Source organism: Falco biarmicus, chromosome 19 (assembly GCF_023638135.1).
Source record: "Falco biarmicus isolate bFalBia1 chromosome 19, bFalBia1.pri, whole genome shotgun sequence".
NCBI lineage: Eukaryota > Metazoa > Chordata > Aves > Falconiformes > Falconidae > Falco > Falco biarmicus.
The window spans coordinates 249115-270346 of record NC_079306.1 but is presented as its reverse complement, the minus strand read 5'-3'; the positions used below and the strand labels follow the sequence as shown (position 1 = coordinate 270346).

Genomic DNA, 21232 nt, shown 5'->3' with positions numbered 1-21232 from the left:
TTGCCTCTCCTCCCTTTGCTTCTTCCAGGTCTCTCCTCACCCAGTGCCCCTCTTCCATACCCTTTAGAGCTATTTAACCACTTAGCAGGAACCAGCCACAGCTGCACCTTATCCACATCAGCCAACCCACGCCCCTGAAGCCAGCCCACAGCTGTATATTATCAATGTTAATTAACCCAGCTTCATTCCTCTATACACCATCCCACATGAGACATTCCCATGGTACCTGTTGGGGCATCCAGCACCAGTTGGACACACAGCTTGGTGAATGGTGGTGGTGTCCCTGGAAGGGGACTGCCCACCTCACCCTGGGAAAACCACTGTTGGGAGCAACTCTTTGCTCCCAGGGTCCTGGCTTGAAATCACCCCTGTTTCTACAGTGGGGAGTGCCCAGAGCTGTATAATTGCTAAGTCTTTTTAAACCCCAGATTTAAAGGCTGTAATTCTGATATTGTTTGTAATCTGATAACACTGTGAGCCACTGAGCTCCTAATGTGCCCAGCTTGGGAAACCATGAGGATTTTCCCACTAAGCCGAAATATCAGACTGTTGATTCTTGAGTTAATCGTCTTTGCCTCCTTGGGGACATCAGATTTTGGCAACTAACTTTCTTGCTGATTAGTGTAGGCTGGTGGGAGTTGGGCATGGTCCCAAGAGGATCAGCATCGTGGCACCATGCTTGACCTTGGGAAAACTGGGATGTGCTAGGACACAGCTTGCCTGCACCCACCAGGCATCAAGGGCTAAATTGGGCTTGTGCAAAGCTGTGACACTCAGGTTCACACCACGTGTTGCAAACCAACCCATCATTTGCACGTTTTTGGCCTTCTGGATCAGTCTTTTCTTTCCATGAGTCCAAGCTATTGCTCTTGGACATGGCTGTGTAGGTGGGTAACTCCTGAGCACGGGGTGTCCCTGTCCCCACAGCATCCAGCATATCATAGGATGGATGGAAGGGACCTTAAAGATCATCTCGTTCCAATCCCCCTGCCATGAACTAGGACACCTTCCACTAGACCAGGTTGCTCCAAGCCCTGTCCAACCTGGCCTTGAACCCTTCCAGGAACGGGGCATCCACAGCTTCTCTGGGCAACGTGTGCCAGTGTCTCACCACCTTCATAGTGAAGAATTTTTTCCTTATATCTAATCTAAATCTACCCTCTTTCAGCTTAAAGCCATTCCCCCTTGTCCTATCACTACAGGCTGTTGTAAAAAGCCCCTCTCCAGCTTTCCTGTTGACCCCTTTAGGTGTTGGAAGCTGCTCTAAGGTCTCCCCGGAGCCTTCTCTTCTCCAGGCTGGACAACCCCAACTCTCTCAGCCTGTCTCCATAGAAGATGTGCTCCAGCCCTCTGATCATCTTTGTAACCTCCTCTGGACTTGCTCCAACAGGCCCATGTCCTTATTCTGGGGGCCCCAGCATCCTCCAGTCCACCCACCTAGCATCCCACCAAGCCCTGGAGCAGTGTGCATGCGGGCTCTGGCCACTCAGGTCCTTGGAGCATGGGACCGGGCAATGCTGCAGTACTGGAGACTGATCCCCTTGGATGCGCTGTGGGGATGGATGCCTGGGAGAAGAGCCTGGCCAGCCTTAGCTGCAGTGCAGCACGTCCTGGGCTGGGATGCCCTGGGAGCTTTCAAAGGCTGCACATCATCTAACTGGGGTCCATGGCTGTCCCACCACTCTGCTACGCCCCCTGTACCCTGACTGGGCCAGGGGAGGGCAAGGTCCCCTTCCCACATCCAGCCTGGTGGAAATGAGTCTGGGCTCCTCATCCCACTGGCTCCTCTGGAGCCTCCCGCCAGCACGGGGTAGGTAATTCACACAAATCCCGGCACTGGCTTCACTGAGCCCCTAAGCTCTTTGCCACGCTCCAGATCAGCTGCAGTTCAATCTGTTTGCAAAGCTGTACAGAGTGTTTACGCAGCGGGGACTGGTCCAGAGGATTAGGGGGAATGCTCCCCCTGCATCTGCTCAGTCCAGCCACGGCCAACGCTGAAGCATCCTTTGCCTTGGGGGGCCATCCTGGCTCTATAGGCCTTCCACATCCCCACCCTGCCATGGGATCCAGGGAGCGTCCTGGCTCCAAAGGTGCTGTGGGTCCTCCAGGAACCCAAAGGGATTTCGCTGCTGGCTTATAGTGGAGGACCTCATGGTCTTACCCCAGTGCTGACATAGGTCCTGGTGAGCTGGCTGGTGCCGAGGGCAGCTCAGGGTGACCAAAAGGGACTGTCAAGCAGCTGAGAGAGGTGTCATCCCTTCCCCTGGGCTCTGAGGAGTCTCAGGACATCCCTGATTGATGAACCCATGGGTACCTGGGCAATACTAACCCCATGCCATCCTCCAGCAGCAGCAGGACCCCTCTTGCAGGGTATTCTCCTTCCTGAGCCCCTCCTTGGTGTCCAGAGCCAAGCCAGAGTGTGGTGGCCATGCAGAGAGAAAGAGAAGCAGATGCCACCATGAACTGTGTCTTACCCCAGCTAGGCATGCAGGGAGCAGTGGCCAGGGTGAGGGATGACCATGGGCTGCACTTGCAGGTTGCCATCTGCAGCATTTGAGCAAACTTCTCCCACCATCTGCCCTGGTCTGGAAGCCTCAGAGATTGTTTGGCCCATGAGGGATGTTCTGGAGGTGTCACTTGGATGAACCCTGGTGCTTCAGCATAGGGGATGGAAAAAAACTGGGCCACCAGAAGAGTTGTGGGGATGCGGCTGCTCATCCTGCGATGAGGGCTTGGCTGAGGGCTGTGGTCACTGGCCGGGCTGCTGTTGGAGCAGGAAATTGTGTCCTGCAAGAGCAGAGCACATCGCTGTCCTGCACACAAGGATCTGTGCTCCTGGAAAGGGCTGAGAGCATGAAACACCCTGAAGTCAGCTGGGATGTGACCTGGGCTGCACACCCTGTCCCGGAGGCTGAGCAGCTCTGTCAGGACTGGTGACAGCTCAGGCAGTGTGAGCAGGAACAGGCAGCCCCGGGCAACCCCCGGCACCCTGGGCAATGCCCAGAGCCTGCACTGGCATCTGGGTGGCACTGGGCATCACATTCAGCCTCTTCCCTGACATGGGAGATGGCAACTGACACGCACCAGCCAGTGCATGTGTGTGCGTGTGCGCGTGCGCATACACACACACACACAAACACACACACAGACACAGATACACACACAGAGACACAGAGACACAGACGCGCACACACACACACACAGGGTTTGGTTGTTGGGGTTTTTTTTATATTATAATACAAGTTCAGGAACCTCCCAGCTTAATCCCCACCAGATAAACTAACATCAGAGAGATTTGGAGTTATTGATGAAGTCTTGCTGCTCGGGTGAGATTAGAGCTCAGCTTAATATTGTAGCAGGAGGGTTTGGGGACGGTTTAATCAGAATTTGTACAGGAATAATCCTGTCTTTAAACTCGTCCCCGGCCCAATCCCTCCCAAGTTGTAATCAGGCAGGAGCCTCTCAGATGAAGAGGCCTCGGTGGGTATTTCCAGCCCAGATATTGCAGGAGGATGTAAGCCAAGGGCAGGCAGGTGCTGAAGACCCTGCATGCCCCTACCCAGGTTGCTGTCACCTCCTCCAGCCCTTCCCTGAAGAGGAACCTGAGGCCCCCGGCTCTGATTCTTGCCGTCCCTCTGTGGGGTGACTCAATACCAGTTTCTGCAAAGGATTAAGCTTTTCTGGATTTGGCCACGTGCCCATGAGATGCCCAAGCCAGCATCGACCCTGGAGGTACCTGGAGCCTGGGGGACACTAGGATGTCACCTGGCCAGGAAAACATGAAGCCCTGCCCCCGGCCAGGGTGACACCAGGACCAGCCCAGCCCTGAGGACTAACCCAAAGCTGAGGGCTCAGCCTCCCTCCCACAGCACCCACCATGCTCCTCAGGGGGTCCTGAGCAAGCGGCTGTGCTGGGCTATTCAAAGGAGGTCTCCTATGCAAGCAGCTAACCCCACAAATAAAGATTAAATCAGCTGCAGCCAAGGTTGCAACCAGCTTTGAGAGCTGGGCGCACACTTTTGCCCTCCAAATCCTGCCGTGGGTGCTGTAAGCCACTCCCTTAACCATGCCGTGCCTCAGTTTCCCCCCTTCCGGGTCTGCTGGGATTGCCAGACCCTTGTGCAGCGCCAGTGCCTGGCAGGGACACGGCTGCTTTTGTGCGTGCCGGCTCTTTCAGGGAGCACAAAGACAGGACACGACGGCACAGATGGACCCTTTCAGAGGGGAGCGGGCTCCTTTCTCCGTCTGCCGCCGGGCTCTGCCTTCCGTCGCAATCCCCCTTAATTGAATCCGCACTTTCATAGCTCATTACCCCCCTGATGGATTGGATTAGCCCGGGCTGCAGCCTGCCAGCCTCTGCGGGGAACAGTTGGCTGCTCGGCGTCCCTGCAGGGAGCAGGAGAAAGGTGCGGAGGGGGCCCAGCGGGCTCCCGGCCATTAGCTGAAGCTCAGGAGCAACGGACGCAACCCTGGCTTGCCTCTCCAACGGCTGGACCCAGCTGTGGTCCAGCAAGCAGGCATCCCTGCTTGCTCGCTGTGCCATGGCCAGGGTGGAGGCAGTGCCCGTGGCGGGTGCGTGTTCCTCACCATGCTAGAAAGCCTCTCTGCTGTAGGGTGTTGGACCCCCCGGGTGACATGCTGTGGTCCTGGTTTTCCCCTGTGGTATTTATTTGATCATAGGAAGCGCATCCCTGGAATGGGAGGGATGTGGGACGGATGCAGAAAGGATGGGGGGGACCAGCTCCAGAGACTGGGGTATCAATGACCTAATACTGCATCTGGGGTGGCTTGTGGCAGCACAAGAGGAGAGGGGGCTTTGCTACCCTAAGCGTGGGGTGGGACACTGGCACGCGCTGATCCCCCCCCACCGCGCCTGCCACCGCCACTTGTGTGTCCATATGGGCTAACGGCCGCTGCCACTGCGGCTCCCTGCCTCACTCGCTCATTAACCTCTGCTCTGGGGCTGAACCCCCAGCCCAGCTGCCAGCAATGCTCCACGCCCCCTCCTTGACTGCTTGGGGGGCTGGGGCGGGTGGGGCTCTGCTCTCCCCCATCCCTTCCGTCCTCAGGATGAATCACTGAATCACTGTCAAAGGAGGATTTACCGTACCTAAATCCTGGCTGGCCTCCTACCCCGATCATGGCAAGACTCAGCCACTCTCTGCAGCATCCCTGGTGGGCTGGGGAAGAAGGAGGATGCTGCTGTGGGGCCTCTTCCAGCTGGTTGCTCATGGACCCCCACCATGCACACAAAGGCTGGGTTACTTTGGGTTGTTTTCTCAGTCAACTTGTTCTTAGAGCTGGGACAGAGGGTTTCTGAGCCACTTTGGAGTTTCCCATACACAGGATGGCACCTCCCTCACCGCAGAGCTGAGCATTGCAGCTGTGTGCTGAGCCGCGCTGAGGATGGAGCAGAATGCGGGGGGCATTTCTGCCCCCCTTAAAGTGCTGAGCCCTGGAAAAGGGAGGTAGTAGCATCCACACCAAGCTTTTTTGCAGGAGCACCCCAGCAGAGCTTCTCCAGTGGCCAGCAGCGAGGAAGGATGCTGTGGGAGCAAGCTGAGGGCCAGAGCTGTACATCCAGATGGAGATCCTGTCCTGCCAGCTCAGACATCTGATCACAGCGGATAAAAGAGTGCCTGCAGCATAAATGGTTTAGTGTATTCCCCTCTGCATCCTCATCCTCTTAGCAAAAGGTATAGCTGGGCACTCCGGCAGGCTCTCCTACCAGATGTGGCCAGAGTCCCATCGGGGTAGTTAGTGCCATATCATTTACGGGAGGGGATTAAAGAGCCTCCACTTAGAGTCATGGTCCCCAAGGCCTCTCGGATTAGGATATAATGCAGCAGGCTTTGCCTTACAGGGACTCAGATGGAACTGTAACCCTCTTCATCCTCACTTTGCAAAAGCTCTAATGGCCAGGAGCTAGTGGTGGTACTCATGGCTGTGGCTGTCCAGAGCCCTCAGTTGTAATGCCAGGATAAATGCTGGAGGGATCTCTTCCAAAAGCTCAGCTATTTCCAGGGTGAGACAAAATGGCAATAACAAGGTGAGATAGATGTTGTCTGTGGCAACATCCACGGTGGATGAGCTGGGACAAGGACCTGTGGATGATGAAGCATTCCTCTGCCTGGGACCACAAATTTTCCACATCCTTCCTTCAAATCATGGGGGACCTCCCTTCCCTGCCCCCAGAGCTATTCACCTTGCCCAGGGGTAGGGGAACAATTTGGGCATGCACATGCAGGTGACCTGGGAGATGCTCAGGGTGTCCTGCCTGGCCGCCAGCAGCCTCTCTCGAGCCCTGTGGATGTCTCCCAGCACCCTGGGCATCTCAAAGGGAAGCCCTCCTTGCCCCACTGTCTGCACACCAGCTCATCCAGGTGTGGTTCACCTTGGCCTTGCATAAACCTTGATGTTGGGAGCCCAGGCCAGGCTCCAGGGATGGAGAGAGTACCACTGCCCCTGCACTGGCAGGGGAGGGATGCTGTGATGGCCAGCCCCTCATTCCTCCTCCTCCCTGGTTCCCTGTGCTCAGCATAGCACAGGAAAAAGGGGAAAACATAGGAAAAACACCCTGTGTCTTCTGGTGACTCAAGATCATGCCCACAGAGCTGTGCCCGGGATCTGGCTGTCCTAATACTGGTGTAAGTCAGGAACATCTCCACTGCGGGGCCAAAGCAATTCTACCTGCAGGATTTTGGTGCCAGCCCCCACAGATCAGGTGAAGAAGCCCAAGCTCTGGCCCTGGTTTTGAGGTGGTTGCTGCACCCATCCCTCCCATGTGCAAAGAGGGGGCTCATCTGGCCAGACAGTTCTTGGGGGGAGCCGAGGGGATACCCCAATATTCCTTCCACACTGGGAGCAGGGGACGAACAGTCACCCAAGCCTCCCCACGAGCTCAGCTGTGGCGAAGGCACCCAGGCAGCCTGTGAGCCCCATGGAGGGAGGGCCAGCATCCCCCTCCAAAACTCCCCGACACGGCTGCGCTCAGGTGGGGGATGTGACGGTGCAGTGTCCCCCCCTGAGAGTAAGCACAGTCCCCATCAGGCACAGAGCTGGGGGGGGGGGGGGCCTGGAGTCCCCGAGCTGGCAACAGATGGCTGGAGGCAGCTTGCTGACACCTGCCCCTCCTCTCCACCCCTCTCCTGCCTTTTCCTTTCTTCTCTGTTTGCTTTGTTTGATTTTCCAACACTTTGGGTGAAGCTGGAGGGTGATGCCATGCTGCTTCCCTTGGCTGAAGGAAGCCCGTCCTGGGAGCTGGACTGCAGGGCAGAAAGATGCGGGGGGTTAACAGTTGGACTTGATGATCTTAAAAGTCTTCTCCAACCTAAATGATTCTATGATGTACTGGCCCCAGGGAGGGCCAGGAGGTCCTTCAGATGAAGGGTGATGCTGCAGAGAATGCCGTGGTGTCTCTGCCAGCAGTAGGTGGAGAGTCTGGCGTATGGCGAGCCTTCCTGACGGCTAGCTTTCCTCTGCTCTGCCTGGCCTGGCTGGCTGGGTTTGACCTGGACCCTCCTAGTCTTGGCAGGCTGCTGCCTCACATCCTGCAGCCTGAACGGATGCAGGCAGGGGGCCCATCAGATACACAGAAAATTGCCCACTTTGGCCCTCCTTGCTCCCCAACAACCTGTGGCAACCAGAGGAGTTCCTTCTGGATGTGGACAAAGGGCAGAACAGCTCCCCAGCATCCCCTGAGCACCTCCAAGCACTGGCCAGTCCCCCAGTGCTACACCCACCACCACAGCAGCAACCTAGGCCTGGGGGGACAACCTTTCTCTGTGAGGTTTTTGTCTTTGTTCACCCCAGAAATGGGCGCTGGAAAAGCAGCTTCCCAGCCCTGGGCACAGGGCTGGCAGTGACCACGGGGCAGAGGGGACTGGCACTGGTTGTGATGCCTGGCAGCACTGGAGTCCTTCTAGATGGAAAGGTTTGGCATCAAGGAGGCTGGCAGCAATGCAGGCACGTGGGCAGGAATGGCAGTGCGCTGAGGGGTGCAGAACCAGGAGGAGGAACTGGGTCCTGTGACAGTGCAGTCCTGCAGCAAGCAGCAACCACCCGCTGCCTCTTGATAGCTCTGGTGCAAACCTTTAGGACAGGCTCTAGGAAGGGTGAAGGTGCCTGGAGCATCCTTGTTCCACAGTCAGGCTGTGCCCTGCCCTGTGCAATCTGCCCTTGGCAAACCACCTCACCATGACAGCATCTACCAGCTTGCACAAGCCACCTTGCTGGGGGCCCCAAGCTGCCCCACAGCACTTGAATCTGCAGCATAACACCTCCATGGCTCCTGCAATCCGCCCCTGCTGTGCCCTGCTCCCAGGCACAGGAGAGGAGCAATGCCCGTGCTGCTGGGAAGGGAGCTGACGGCAGGGAGCTGACCTGCACCCTCCAAACTGTCTCTTCCCCAGTTTCCCAGTGCATTTCTATAAATCAAGCTCTGGCATGCTCCCCTCCCCTGCGGCAGGGTTTGGGGGTCACCTGTGACCCCTGGCAGATGGTGCGGGGACTCCCACCCCTTCCCCAGGAACTGTTGCAGCCGGCCATCTGTCAAGCAGCTCAAATCTCCTCGGTCCTGCCTGGGCTCTGCCACACAGCATCTCCACCCTGGGAGGCAGGCTGCTGCCTGCCCTGCCACACAGGGGGTGCAGGCAGGAGCAGAGGGGAGTGGACATCAGAGCTGGTGGCCGTCCTGTGCACTGCCTACCCATATCCAGGGGGTGGGTGGGGTAAGCAGGAGAGGGGGTTGAGCACGGGGGGGGGGTGTTGGGGATTATGGGACCCCAGTGCCTGGGGGGAAGCTCTGGGGTGGAGCTGGCATTGTCAGGCATGGGACTGGCAGGGGTCTTCTCCCAAGTGTGGGGCATCATTTCCCTGGACCAGCTGGGGAACAGTGAAGGGAGTTACAGTGGGTGCCATCCTGGGGGTCTGGATTTGTCCCCCAGAGCATGGTGCTGAGAAAAGCACCTGGAGCCCTGAGCAGCCTCAGCGCTGGGTGTGGGGTTGGGGGGTGTCTCTGGGGACCCACATCCCCTGGAGAGAGCACAGCTGGGCGAGGATGGAGGATCTACCTACTGCAGACCCTAATTTCCTTGTGGATTGTCCCCAGGGAAAGGCTGCTTCTGGGACAGGGACCCGGGGGCCCAGCAGCTCAGCCACCCCCTCAGTCCCCAAGTGGGGCAATGCCTTGGGGCAGGACCCACAAGCAGCTCCTGGGGCTGAGATTCAGCAGGGAGTGAGGCTGAGTCTGCTGCATCCCAAGGAGCTGGGTGTAGGGATGGATAAAAGAAGGTAGGGGACAAGTTTTGGGTGCCACACTGGAGGGGTAAGTGGCACAGATGGTGGCCCTGACCTTGCCTGGCAGAAGCTTGCTTTTCCCAGTATCCTCACCCCTCCAGTATCCCACCACCCTCAGACCTACGGCAATGAGGGGCTGCTCCCTGGAAGCAGGGGATATAAATGACCATCCTATCTGGCAAGATGCCTCAGTCCTGGGGCCTCTCAGCCATCCCCTGTCCCCTGGAACCCCCAAAAGAGCCAGGTCCCCAGTGAGGTGCCCTCCCATCGGGCCAGGCTGCTGCAAGCTGCAAGCACTTCAGGGAATAGGGGGTGGGTGGGGGGTACATTGCAACCCTGCAGCCCCCCCCCCACCTGCTCCCCCTCCTACACAGGGCTCCTGGAGGGGTTATGGGGATCATCACCCCAGGCTCAGGCTTTGCTCCATGTCCCCCACTGCATCAGTTTTACTGGGGAGCTCTGGGGCTGGAGGCTGCAGCAAGAGGGGAAGGACGAGTAGCTCATCCTGCTACACCCCACGGGCTGGATGCGGCCCTGGCAGCACCCAGGGATCTCAGCAGCCACCCTGGGCTGGCACCTGCTCTGTCCCTGGCACAGAAGTGGCGGGGCAGAGGAGCTGCTGATGGGTGAGCCAGCTGCATGGCAAGGAGCAGCTCCTGCACTGCAGAGTTAAACACGTCTCCATCCAGGGTCTGTATTTATTTTGCTTGGGGGTGCTACTTTCCACTGCAAGTCTCTCCCTTCCTCCTGCTCTTCTGCTGAGACCGAGGAACAACACTCGATGGGACCGGGGGGGGGCGCTGAGGCTGCTGCCTCCATTCTCTTGCTGTGTCCATGCGGGGCATGACCAGTGCTGTCCTTCCCAGCTCCTGCTGGTACCCTGCACTGGTCCTGCAGCACGGCTGGCTGTCTCCCACAGCAGGACCAGTCCTGACCAGTGCCACAGGCCCCTGGTGTGGGGCAGCCCAGGGCCCCAGAGAGGGGCTGCTGGCACCCCGACTCCTCCCAGCCTTAGGGTGAGATCACATAGGCAGTGGCAATGTACTTCTTGCCGTTGCTGTAGGTGGACTTGGTCCAGGCATAGGTCTGGATGCTGATGCTGTAGCCACCCAGGCTCAGGTGACATCTGTGGGAACACAGCCTGTGTCATAGCCCTGCTCCGTCCCAGAGCCCCATAATCACATCTCTGGAGTGCTCTTGGTATCCCCACATCAGCGCTGCTTCATCCCTGAGCCCTGCAGTCGCATCTCCAGGATGCTCTCAATGTCTGCACACCAGCATGGCTCCATCCCCGAGCCCCCTGCCCCCAGTTGCATCCCCAGAATGCTCTCAGTGTCCCCACACCAGCGCTGCTCCATCCCCAGCCCTCCGCACCCACCATTCCCAGGAGCTGTACTGGGCTCAGGGGCCAGCCCAGCTACCAGTCAGGCTCAGGAGGGCACTGCTGACACCACAGCCAGGGGACAGCCAGGCAGATGCAGACAGATACGGTACTTACGCCTTCCCAGGACGTGCAACGAAGCACAATGTGTACAGGCCAAACTCGAACTCAGGGCTGCAGCCGATGAAGGCAGAGCCCACCTCCTTGTAAAAGCCGTCCCAGCTGAACTGCAGCCCCAGAACATCAGGGTAGGTGTCCCACTAGAAAAGGGGGTTTGGGGCTCAGACCCCTGGCTCCACTTGGCTCCAGGTGCAGCAGGGCAGGGCATTCAAGCAAAGCCCATCTGCATATGAAGCCAGGCAGTCTCATGCCCTCCCCAGGGACAGAACCAGAGCAGCTTTCAGTTGGTCTGAGGCGCTGCCAGACAGAGATCCCCAATCTCAAATCTCTCACTTGTGGTTTGAGAGCCCCTTTTACCCACTGCGTCGTCTTTTCTGGACCTTCCCACCTGCCTTCATCCCAGGGTCCACACAAGGAGGCAGAGGGGACATGGAACAGTGAGTATCTCTGATGCTTCTGACTCGCCCCATTTGGGTTGTAGCTGATTTGGGATGCTGCTGGCTGGTGCAGCACCTCTGGCTGTGGACCCTGTGGGATCACTTACTGGCCCGTTGAAATTGTGGCTGAAGTAGTTGATGATGCCCTGCTTTTCAAGGAGGTAGAAGCGAATCCAGTTGTGAAATCCAGACACCTTCCCTTTTTTCACTTCCCCTGCACACAAGCAAGACCCTGGGGTGAGCCCTCAAGCCCAGCACTGCCCGGCACCCCTGTCCCACAAGTGCGGGCTCTACCTGAGAAGACATGCTCGAAACCACTGGAGTCCCGCTCACCATCCCCTCTGGAGTAGAGGCCGAACCACATCTCCTTCAAATCAGCAACAAACTCCTGCTTGGAGCCATAGCGGTCTACAGGCAAGGTGGTGTGGAGAGATTGGGATGGGAGCACGGGGAAAGGCAGAGCCAGGGCTTCTCTCCCCTCGCCTCCCCCCATCCTGAATCCCTGATCTGCTTTGCCCTGCTCAATTGTCCCATGTCCTGGCAGCTCTGGAGAGCTCACTCCCCGTGCTCCTCCAATCTGCATCCTCCCAGGTCATCTCCCACCTATCTTTCCTTTTGGATTCCCAACATCCAGGGACCCCATTCTCCCTGGTCTGCCCTCCTGTGCTCCACACTTACTTTTTTCATGGAGGAAGGTGAAGAGTTTCTTCATGAGCTCAGTTTTCATCACCTCCTTGAGGAAGCTGTCCTGCTCCCTCAGCTCCTCCGCTGTCACGTCCTCCTCCCTGCCAGTGGCCCTCTGGTAGTTGTCCAGCAGTTTAATGAAGCTTGCATAGGTGGGTTTGGAGAAGAGCTTCTCATTGACATATTTGTAGAGCCTAGGAGAGAAATGATCCTGCACTCAGTAGGGAAGCAGAGGTCCCCTCCAAAAGCAGCCTGGCTACCTGCTCTCTGCTGTGGTGACCCCTGGCTGCTGGCCACCCTCCAAGGATGCCGCTGCACACTCACGGCTGCGGGGAGCGGTCCTCCTGGTCACCCGTCTCATCAGGGGATGCCTGGTACTGGGGCTTAATGGTGATGTCGGTTGGCTGGGCTTTGTTGTGATCTGCCTGGTAAAGCTGCTCCGAGATGTGCAGAAGGTCCTCATCGGTGATGGTATCTTGCCTGCTGGAGAAACCCTCTGCAAGGAGAGGCAGGAGGTTGGCAAGAGTAGGCAGCAGCTCCCGGGGCTGCAGGTCAGCTGCCTACAGAGAAGTGAGGATGATGCAGCACCTGATGCTGCGTTGATGCATGGGTGTCGCAATCCCAGGACACTGTGGGAGCCAGGTGCTTGACATGGAGGGTTTAAGGGGAGCAGAGGTGATGGGGGGCCCCAGCTCTCACCAACCCCATGCCTTGGGGACAAGAGCTGACCACAGGGTTGCAGGCACAGGAGCTTTTCATTAAGCACTGTGTGAGCTGGGAAGCATCAGTCCCTGTCTCCCAGGCATGGCACTGCTCCTTGCAACATGTCTGCTGGGATCAGCCCCCTCTTGATCTCCCACATCTTAGGGGCATGGTGACCAGGGGATGCAAACACCAGCTCGCCCCTGCCTCTAGCTGTTCGGTGCCTGCCTGCTTCACCCGGCTCTGGTGAAGGGAGATGATGCTGGGGCTCTCACTGCACTGTCTGCTCAGCAACGACAGGCAGCAGCTTAGAGTGGCCAGTGATGGGGTGGTACAGGCACAGACATGGCCAGAAACCAGTGCAACACCCCAGTGCCATTGATCCCCACAAGCCATGGGAATCAGAGGAGTGAGCTGCCCTGAGGCATGCGGGGTGAAACCGGGGTGGTGGTTTATTGCCCTTGCTCAGATGTGGAGCTACTCACCGCGAGTGTGAGCAGCTTCCTTGGCCCATTCTCCACCTGCACAGAGCAGAAACAAAAAGAAGGTCAGGGTGATAGAGAGGTGGGCTGGGGGCTGCCCAGGACCACCCACACAAATGCACATCAACACAGGTGGACACATGCTTGTAACCAACCCCTTTGTATCCCACAGCTGTTCTCTAGCAGCTTCAGGATCACCCCCCATCACCCAGGGATGCTCACCGGGTTGGCAGTGTCTGTAGTAATCCTCGCAGCAGTTGTGGTACATCTCACACTCGGCGTTGCAGTGGCACTTGTCATTCTCATTGTAAGGCTCCTCACAGCGTTCCTTGCAGGAGTCAGGGGCTGTGTACAGGTCTTTGGAAGAGAGAAACAACAGTGTGGTCCTCAGGATGCACCACCACCCTGTGCCAGCCAGCCCACAACCTGGGAGCATCCCTCCTTCTGCCCATGTTCCCCTCCTGGGAGAGCCTGAAGGACCAAAAGCACCCACCCTGGAACTATCTGGGATCCTTTGTTAGCATTTAGGGGTGGCATCTTGACCAGCTGAATCCTTGGGATGCACATCTCCACGAGTCACTCCTCTTTGGCCATGGATGTCCACCACGTCAGGTCCACTTCACACCAGGAAATTGCTCCCCACCCTTAATTGCTCCTTCTGATTCACACTTTTAATATCAGGATTAAGAGTGGCCCAGGTCCTGCTGTCCCAGGTCTGGAGGAGGAGTGCCACATTCCAGACACCCTTATTTACAACTCAACTGTCGCTCTTTCTGCAATGTTGGGAAAACTGGGAACTCCTTCCTGAGCTATTTATATGATAAATGTGTCATTGAGCATCTGCTTTATTACACATGGTGGCAAAGCTAAAAATAACACAGCAACTCAAGCTATGCTTTGAATAGGGCAAGTGTCATGTCTCGGACACTTTGCCACCAAGCAAATAGGGGCTGCAGGAGACAAAGATGTTTGGTTTGTACTAGGAGACAGCCCAGAGACCATGTGCTTAAGCAAGGTGCGTTATCCTCTGTGCTGCTCATCAGCACCTGACAGGGGGAATGGGACAGCAGGCAGCTCGGGCACGGCTTTCTCCACATCCCTTTGCTCCAGCCAGGAAGGTGACCATCTCCAAGGATGTGCTGAGAAGCCACATCCCAACCAAGCTGCCAGCCTGTAAAGGGATACCTGGAGGGAAGGGTGTTGCTTTCCCTTGCAGACCTGCAATCACACAACATCTTGAACACCTCTGGGTTGCCTGCCTTGAACTCCAGCAGGTGAAACATGCCCTCGGGACAAATCCTGATAGAGTAGTGATGACAGTGACCTCCAAGTGTCACGCTTTGCTGGCTTCTCTCTGATCCCACATGGCTTGCTTTGCCATCTGGCATTTCACCCAAATTATTTGTGCTTTTCAGAATCATGTGATCGAGCTCTCGCTCATGCTAACGAGAGAGATAGAACCTCTTCATCCCACCAGCCAACCCAAACCCAGGCTGGCTGACTGTGCTGCAAGGACACACTGCTGACTCCCGTTTTGCTTCTTGCCACCAGGTCTTTTTCTGCAAATCCACTTTATAGCAAGAGGGCTGTTAGCAGGAAGGGGTTGCTTGAGATGCTCCTGGAGGCTGTCTGCCCTTGATGCTACTTTAGTCCCAACTGATGCAGGGAGAACTGGGAAGGGCAGCAGAGCGAAGGGGCATCCCATCATTTGGGTGGTGAGTGATGCTCATGGTGTCCAGACACCCTGCTCTCAGTCAGTCCACTCAGCAGAGCAGCCAAGTCCAGAGCTCTGATGGACTTGGCAGCTGAGATGCCTGTTTCTCAGACAGCATCCCTCTCGCTTCCAAAGAGGCAGTTGGGATAAGCCAGCCTGAATCTAGGCTCCTTTTCCAGCAGCAGTTCCAGAGGGGTTGTGCAAGGCAGGAATTGCCCACACATACGTCACCACTGAGACGTTCCTGGGGCATGTGCTGCCAGAGCATGTCGCAGCAAAGCACCAACACTGGGGTGTGCAGTGACTCAGTGGAGCTGGGAGCCATGCAGAGTCCCTGGAGGAGTGAGCTCAGCACTGCCCCATCTCCCGTGGGGCTCAGCTGCTTGTGCTGAGGCTTCTCCCCACATGGGGAGCATGAGCAGGGCAGGGGGAATGGTGCAGGAAGGGTCTTCACTCCTCCTCACACTGGTGTGAGCCGAAATAGCTGCAGAGCAGCTGGCCATCCGTGATGGTCACATTCAGAGGAGCTGCTGGAGCTTTGGGGGAGAGAAGTGTTGCAGGGAGAGCTGGGAAGGTTGCAGGCAAGGGATGGTGGCCAGAGCAGAAGGACACAGCCAGCAGTGCTGAGCACGGCACATCCACACTCAACTACTCAGTTGGTATTTGGCTGGTCCAGCCAGTAAGTATTTTCTGCCTGCACAAACCCAGAAAAATATTTCTTTCTCATTTTTAGCCCTTCACCCAGACCCATCCCACCCCTCAGCACAGCTTTTTGGACACAAACAAAACCACTTTCGTTTCTGCAAAAAAAGTTTTGTCCACAAAAGTGAGGGCTACTTCCCCAGCAGCTCCATTCCCCAAGGTGTGGGGCAATGTCTGAGATGTGACGGAGCTCTCCCAGTGGCTCTTAGCTCGATTTAGCACGTGAACACGAGTTGCAGCTCACATCAGAGCAGCATCTGTGTGTCCCTGGCCTGATCCAAGACCTTGCTGCACTGTGCAAACAGGCTGAAGATCAACGCTGCCTCTAAAAGGGCCCATTTGAAGGACAAATTAACTGACAACAAAAGAGCCATCAATAGTTTGAGCTCCCCAAATGTTTAGTTACATGCTCCTGGCCCCCAAAACCACATCTAACCCTGGGTGGAAGCTGTCTGTGAGATAATCAGGCAAAATCTCCCACCACGGTCCTGCCTAGTTGAGGATAAGGGAAGTTATTACACAGTGGGGGTGCTACAGCTCAGACAGGTCCATCACGGTACTCTGGTAGCTCTGGTCCAACGTGTGTGCCAGTGACAGACCACAGCACAAGCCAGTGAAGCTGCCCAGCTTCCCAGCCTCAGTAAGCCCAGTTATTCCTTCTAGCAAGAACAGCTTAGCACTTGCATTAAACAAGACGAGACCACGGCAAATCCTCCTGCTTTCAGGGCAACCCAGCAGCTGGTTTGCAGCAGAATTGGCTTGTCTTCTGCACTGGCCTTGCCAAACTCCTCACCATTCATCCCAGGGGGAGTCACCTGCTTCTGAAACATCAGATGCAGCCCACTGGCAGCATCAGAAGTGATGAAACTCCCTTATTGCAAACAGATCACCGTTCACATTTTGTGCAAGAGGATCGCAATCAAGGCACCTAGTCGCATGCAGGCTCCTGGTCAACCAGGAGCCAAAACCTGATGCTCACAAGTCACTCCTTGCTGCAGCACCTGCTTTAGAGACAGAGCTATTCTTTATCATCTCTCCGAGCCTGTTTCCTCCGGTAACAACTGCAGAGCCAGGAAGGACAAAACACCTGAGTTCATGTTGCATTTTCCATAGCATCTGACTGACTCCTCTGCTTACCTCCAGTGGCCATGAGGGCACTGCGCATAAGGTGTTAGAAAAATATTTCCCTTTGTCCTCCCACAGTGGGGCAGGATGGAGGAGCCAGAGGAAGGTGGGTTTGCACAACAGAAGCACAGCAAGATGCACCAGGAAGCAACTAGCGGACAAGGCTAAAGACCAGGGGAGGTCTCAACCCATCAAAGAGAAGGATAAACCACCCTCATCACCAGCAGAGTCCCCCAGAGCTCGAGGAAGCCCTCCAGCATGAAAACATCCCTCACCCTTTCCCTTGTGAACCTCTGCTGGATCCAACCTTGCAAGGAACCAGCTGCCCCATTACAGCCAGTGCTCCTGGCTTACAGCAGTACCCTCAGCACCATCTGCTTTCAACCCATCACTGGCCCCTTCCCATCAGATGCACTGGCCGGTTTAGCCCCTCTGCCAAAGCAAGGCTCCATTACTCACTGCCAGACACAGAGCCCAGGGCTATTCCCATCCCAACAAGGAGGATCCAGGTCTTCATTGTACCATAGACAGCAGGCTGGGTGTTTTGGAGAGTCCTGGAGAGCAGGTTGGGAATGATGGTGCTTCCTGGTGCTCCCTGTTATATGTGGGGCCCCTGGGGGCATGGAGGGGAGGGAGGAGCGTGGTGCTGCTGAGGACTTCACAGACAGGCTGCACGCAAACTTTGCCAAAACTCATTAGGTGCATGGCTTAATTATAGGCTACCTGGAGTGGGAGGAGAGCTGGTAAATCCAGTATTCCAGTATTGCTCCACTCCTCACATGCATGACCCCGGGGGGTGATTGAGGAGCACGAGGAAAGCTTCTCAGTGGGGTCTTCACCCACCCAGAGCCCAGCAGGTCCATTAGAGATACAAGCTGGTGGCCAGTACCACAGCTTGGTCCCTTGATGTACCACATGCTTCTGTACAACTGGTGCTAACTGGGGGCAACTTTCTGCTCCCCAATTAATTGAAGGTAGTGATGTCCCCTTCCTCAGCTTCTGTACCCCCCTTATGGCACAGACTAGTCTCAGTTGAAGCCTCCAGATCCTCCAGCAACACAAAGAAACCCTGAAATATCAGAGATAAAATCAGCCACAAGCCAAACTTCAGCATCGAGACTGCTTAGGAAGCAGGTTTTGCGGGCTATCCCCGTATGGTCTCACTCCTGGGGCAAGCCCAGAAGTAGTCCATCCCCATCCTGCATGGTGTAGAGGAATTATTGAGGAATGAAGCTGGGTTAATTAACATTGATAATATACAGCTGTGGGCTGGCTTCAGGGGCGTGGGTTGGCTGATGTGGATAAGGTGCAGCTGTGGCTGGTTCCTGCTAAGTGGTTAAATAGCTCTAAGCACTGGATGAAGAGAGACCTGGAAGAAGCAGAGGGGGAAGAGAATGTGTTGCCTGCCTGCCCTGGATGAGGAGCCCCAGATGAAGAGAGAATCTGGATGCAGCAGAGGCAAGAAGTAGAGTGGACTGGCCTGAAGAGGCTGAAGAAACAGCACGGACAGTAGAGAAACTTTTGAAACCTTGGGGGGGGGGGTGGGGTGGGGATTGGTGGCCACACCAGGGCAAGGCATGGGAACTACTTATTGAAGTTAACCTGGGGTGGGATGGTAAAAGACTTGTTGCAGCTGGCTAGTTTTCTTAGTGCTGTGACAGTGCAGGGCTGCCTTTCCCCAGGGAGCCTCTGCAGCCCTGGGTAATACCAAGGGGGAACTCAGTCTGTGCCTGGTGTGGTCACCAGTCTCTTTCCTGCCTGCAGCAGGGCTAGCCCAGGCTCAATTCAGTGCATCCGTGTGGAAGATATTCCCAGATGGTGGGTGCTTCGCTGTATCCAGTGGGAAAGACAGCTTTTTTGTTGCCACAGCCAGGGGAGGACCAGTCTCCCACTGGTTCACGGTCCTGGAGCATGTTGTACATGCTGACTAGTACACCCAAAGGCATGAGAGTAACCAGGCTGGAATAGCTCAGCATCCATTCTGCCTTCCAGGGCATCTTCATGCCACCTCTGAACCCTGGTGCAGCCTCCCTGTTTTCAAAGGGGTATTGCAATTGCCCCTGAGGCGAACTCCATCCCCATCCCTCCCCTGCCTAGCTCAGTTGCTTGCAGGGCTGTGCTCAAAACCGTATTGTGAAAATAATCCAGACCAAATTTACCATCCTTCTGGAGGCTGGTTTCAAACCTGCTGGTTTTTCCATTCTGGTTTGGAGAGCAGTACACTAAGGCAAACAGGAAGGAACTTCCTCAACCAGTTTTGCTGTTGGTATTTGTTGGGGAAGTTCAGCTCTTCTACACATCTCCCCATTTCTTCCCAGCCATGGTCCCTCAAGGGCTGACCTCAACCCATCCATCAGGGAACACAGCTGTATTGTCCGCAAGCATCACCCTTCCTTGTCTTTCCAGGAAAATGACGAAGAGACAGTGCTTGTTGGTGCTGCATCTGAGAGTCCATCACAGGCACTGGCTGGTTCCTGTGGCTTCTCAGAAGCCTCATCACAAGCCTTGCCCAAAGCCCAAATGATGTATACCAGCTGCTTCTCCGCCCCCCTGCCAGTGCACTGTGACAGACCCACTGGCTGGTCCCTTCTGGTCCACATCCCTCTGGTTTGGCCAGGCATTTGCCCGATGTGATGCCGGGAAGGCTCCCTGGCCAGAGGCTCCTGGAGCTTCTGTAAACAGCCCTGGGCTTTCCTGGGCTGCCTGCCCCAGTGGCTACTAGACAGCCTTGCTCCCGATGCTTTCATCACCAGAAACAACAGGTCCCAGACAGGGTCTCCCCACCAAGGAGGGGATTGCTGCCTGTGCATCTCCACCTCAGCAGGTGATAATTGATGTCCAAGTATCACCTGAGCGCAGGGGAGGCAACATCTAGCCTCCATGAGTGGAGTGGGCAGTAGCTGCCTGCAATTTTTCCTGCCAACACAGCAGCATTGCAACAGCATTAATTCCCCAGGGTGTGTTAGCTGGCACAGGAGAGCAGCGTTTGGTGTAATAAAGACCAGGTTTGGCTTCTTTCTCACCCCTCAGTCATTTCCTACCCTCCACTCTGGGCTGGTGACCCTGCTGACCTGTTCTCCCTGAGCGCAGCCTTGTTTTTCCTGGCATCTTTGTGTCACCCTCTGCTGAGGCTGCTTTTTGAGCCCATCAACTGCCTCATGCCCAAGCCAGCCTTTTCCCAGCTGCAGGCTGTGCTTCAAGCCCTATTGGGGGTGAGGAGCTCATGTCAGCAGGGCTGGACATTGTGGATGGATGGCTGCAGCCACTGTGCATCAGTCTTGCTCCTCTGAGATGCCCAGGAAGAGCAGAAGCCGCAGCGTCTGGAGATGGAGCGAGTCCCGCAGCTCTCAGTGAGGGATCTGGATGTCCACCATGGAGGAAGACACAAGTGGAGCCTGTCTCTTCTTGCAGAAGGCTGCTTTCCCAGCCTTACCATGGAGGATGATGCCTTTTGCCTTGGGCTTAACTGGGAGTGTCAGCTCCACCAGCAAAGATGTGGGAACAGCATGTTAGTCCCCATTTCTCAGCCACACCTTCCAGAAGCTGCTGACTGGGTGTGAGCACTCCCCACCTGCTGTCCTTCCACACCCCCATGGTCCAGCACATCTTGTTCCCATCTCTGCCTTCCAGCTGTGCTGGACCTGCAGGCACCAAAGCCCTCCAAGCTCCTGGGGACCACCCGCCTCTCCTTGCCCAGTTCCACATCCAGGGAGAAGAGTGGCAGGTGTGCACGGGGCCACGGTCCGGAGTCAGTCATTGGTGACAGAAGGGCAGCGTCACTGGCTGTCACCGAGCCCTGTGACCCTGTTCAGGGTGCTGGACCATGAGGGATGTTGCAGGAGGGTGGTGAGTCAAACACCCTGGGGCTGGGTCCATGCTGCTCTTGCATTCCAGAGGGGATGTGGATTGCCAGGGGTGCTGGGGGGAGGGGGAAGCTGGGAGTCCAGGCAGCCATCCAGTGCCCAGCTCTTGCCCCTTGCATTACACCCTCGCCCAGACCTTTACTCATGATCTTGCTGGAGGAGGCAGCCATCCAGCCTCTCATTTTTGTGCAGTCCAGTGTTTTCCGTGAGCAGGGCTACCAGATGCTGAGCTTCATCCCCATTCCCTTCTGCCATCTTCCTCTCCACATCCCCCTGGACTCATTACCCTCTTCCAGAATATTTATCCAGGTTTTCCTCTCACCCTTGGGACATCATGGGGCTTCTGCAGCTCCATTGGAATTGCTGGTGGGGCTGGACCTTCATGCTCATGCTCCCAGGGAAAGCACAGTTTGTGGAAGATACAGGCTTGTGGGTTCTGGAGGTGCATGGACCATGGCGAGCTCCCCAACGGGATGCTCTTCACAGCCTGCACCAGGAAAACCAGACAAGGGTCAGTTTTTTCCACTCGAGTGGTGATGCCTCCAGCCAAGCCAGCTGACCAGGCCAGCATTCCACCTGCAGCTGAAGAAAGGAAAGCCCCAGGATGCATCCACTGACCTGACCAGCCAACCTGCAAACTGAAGGTGATCTGCAGGCCCCAAACATCTAGAAAACGTGCAACTCTGGGTTGACCCTTCCTTCCCCGCACATAACCTTTTTCATTT

General features: G+C 56.2%; 1 protein-coding gene across 2 annotated transcripts; it reads right to left on the bottom strand.

Annotated features, from left to right (window-relative positions):
- Window positions 1–9881: 9881 nt before the first annotated feature.
- Window positions 9882–14657, bottom strand: ENDOU (endonuclease, poly(U) specific). Of its 2 annotated transcripts, XM_056322287.1 has the most exons (8): window positions 13326–14657; window positions 13107–13142; window positions 12244–12415; window positions 11914–12113; window positions 11530–11643; window positions 11343–11449; window positions 10796–10938; window positions 9882–10423 (listed from the first exon to the last, which is right to left on the bottom strand). In XM_056322287.1, the coding sequence occupies exons 1-8, from the start codon at window positions 13537–13539 to the stop codon at window positions 10309–10311; spliced, it is 1101 nt and encodes a 366-aa protein (XP_056178262.1). In that variant the 5' UTR covers window positions 13540–14657; the 3' UTR covers window positions 9882–10308. The 2 variants fall into 2 exon arrangements, with proteins under 2 accessions (XP_056178262.1, XP_056178261.1); XM_056322286.1 differs by having other exon boundaries at window positions 13107–14657.
- Between the last annotated feature and the right edge of the window lie 6575 nt (window positions 14658–21232).

Bases quoted from the DNA above. Each gene is read 5' to 3' on its own strand.
- ENDOU (XM_056322286.1), bottom strand. From the start codon at position 13,539: ATGCTCCCAGGTTGTGGGCTGGCTGGCACAGGGTGGTGGTGCATCCTG. The intron at 12,114-12,243 runs GTGAGTGTGCAG...TTTCTCTCCTAG, and splicing joins GAGGACCGCTCCCCGCAGCC to GCTCTACAAATATGTCAATG. The intron at 11,644-11,913 runs GTAAGTGTGGAG...CCTTGCCTGTAG, and splicing joins CACCTTCCTCCATGAAAAAA to ACCGCTATGGCTCCAAGCAG.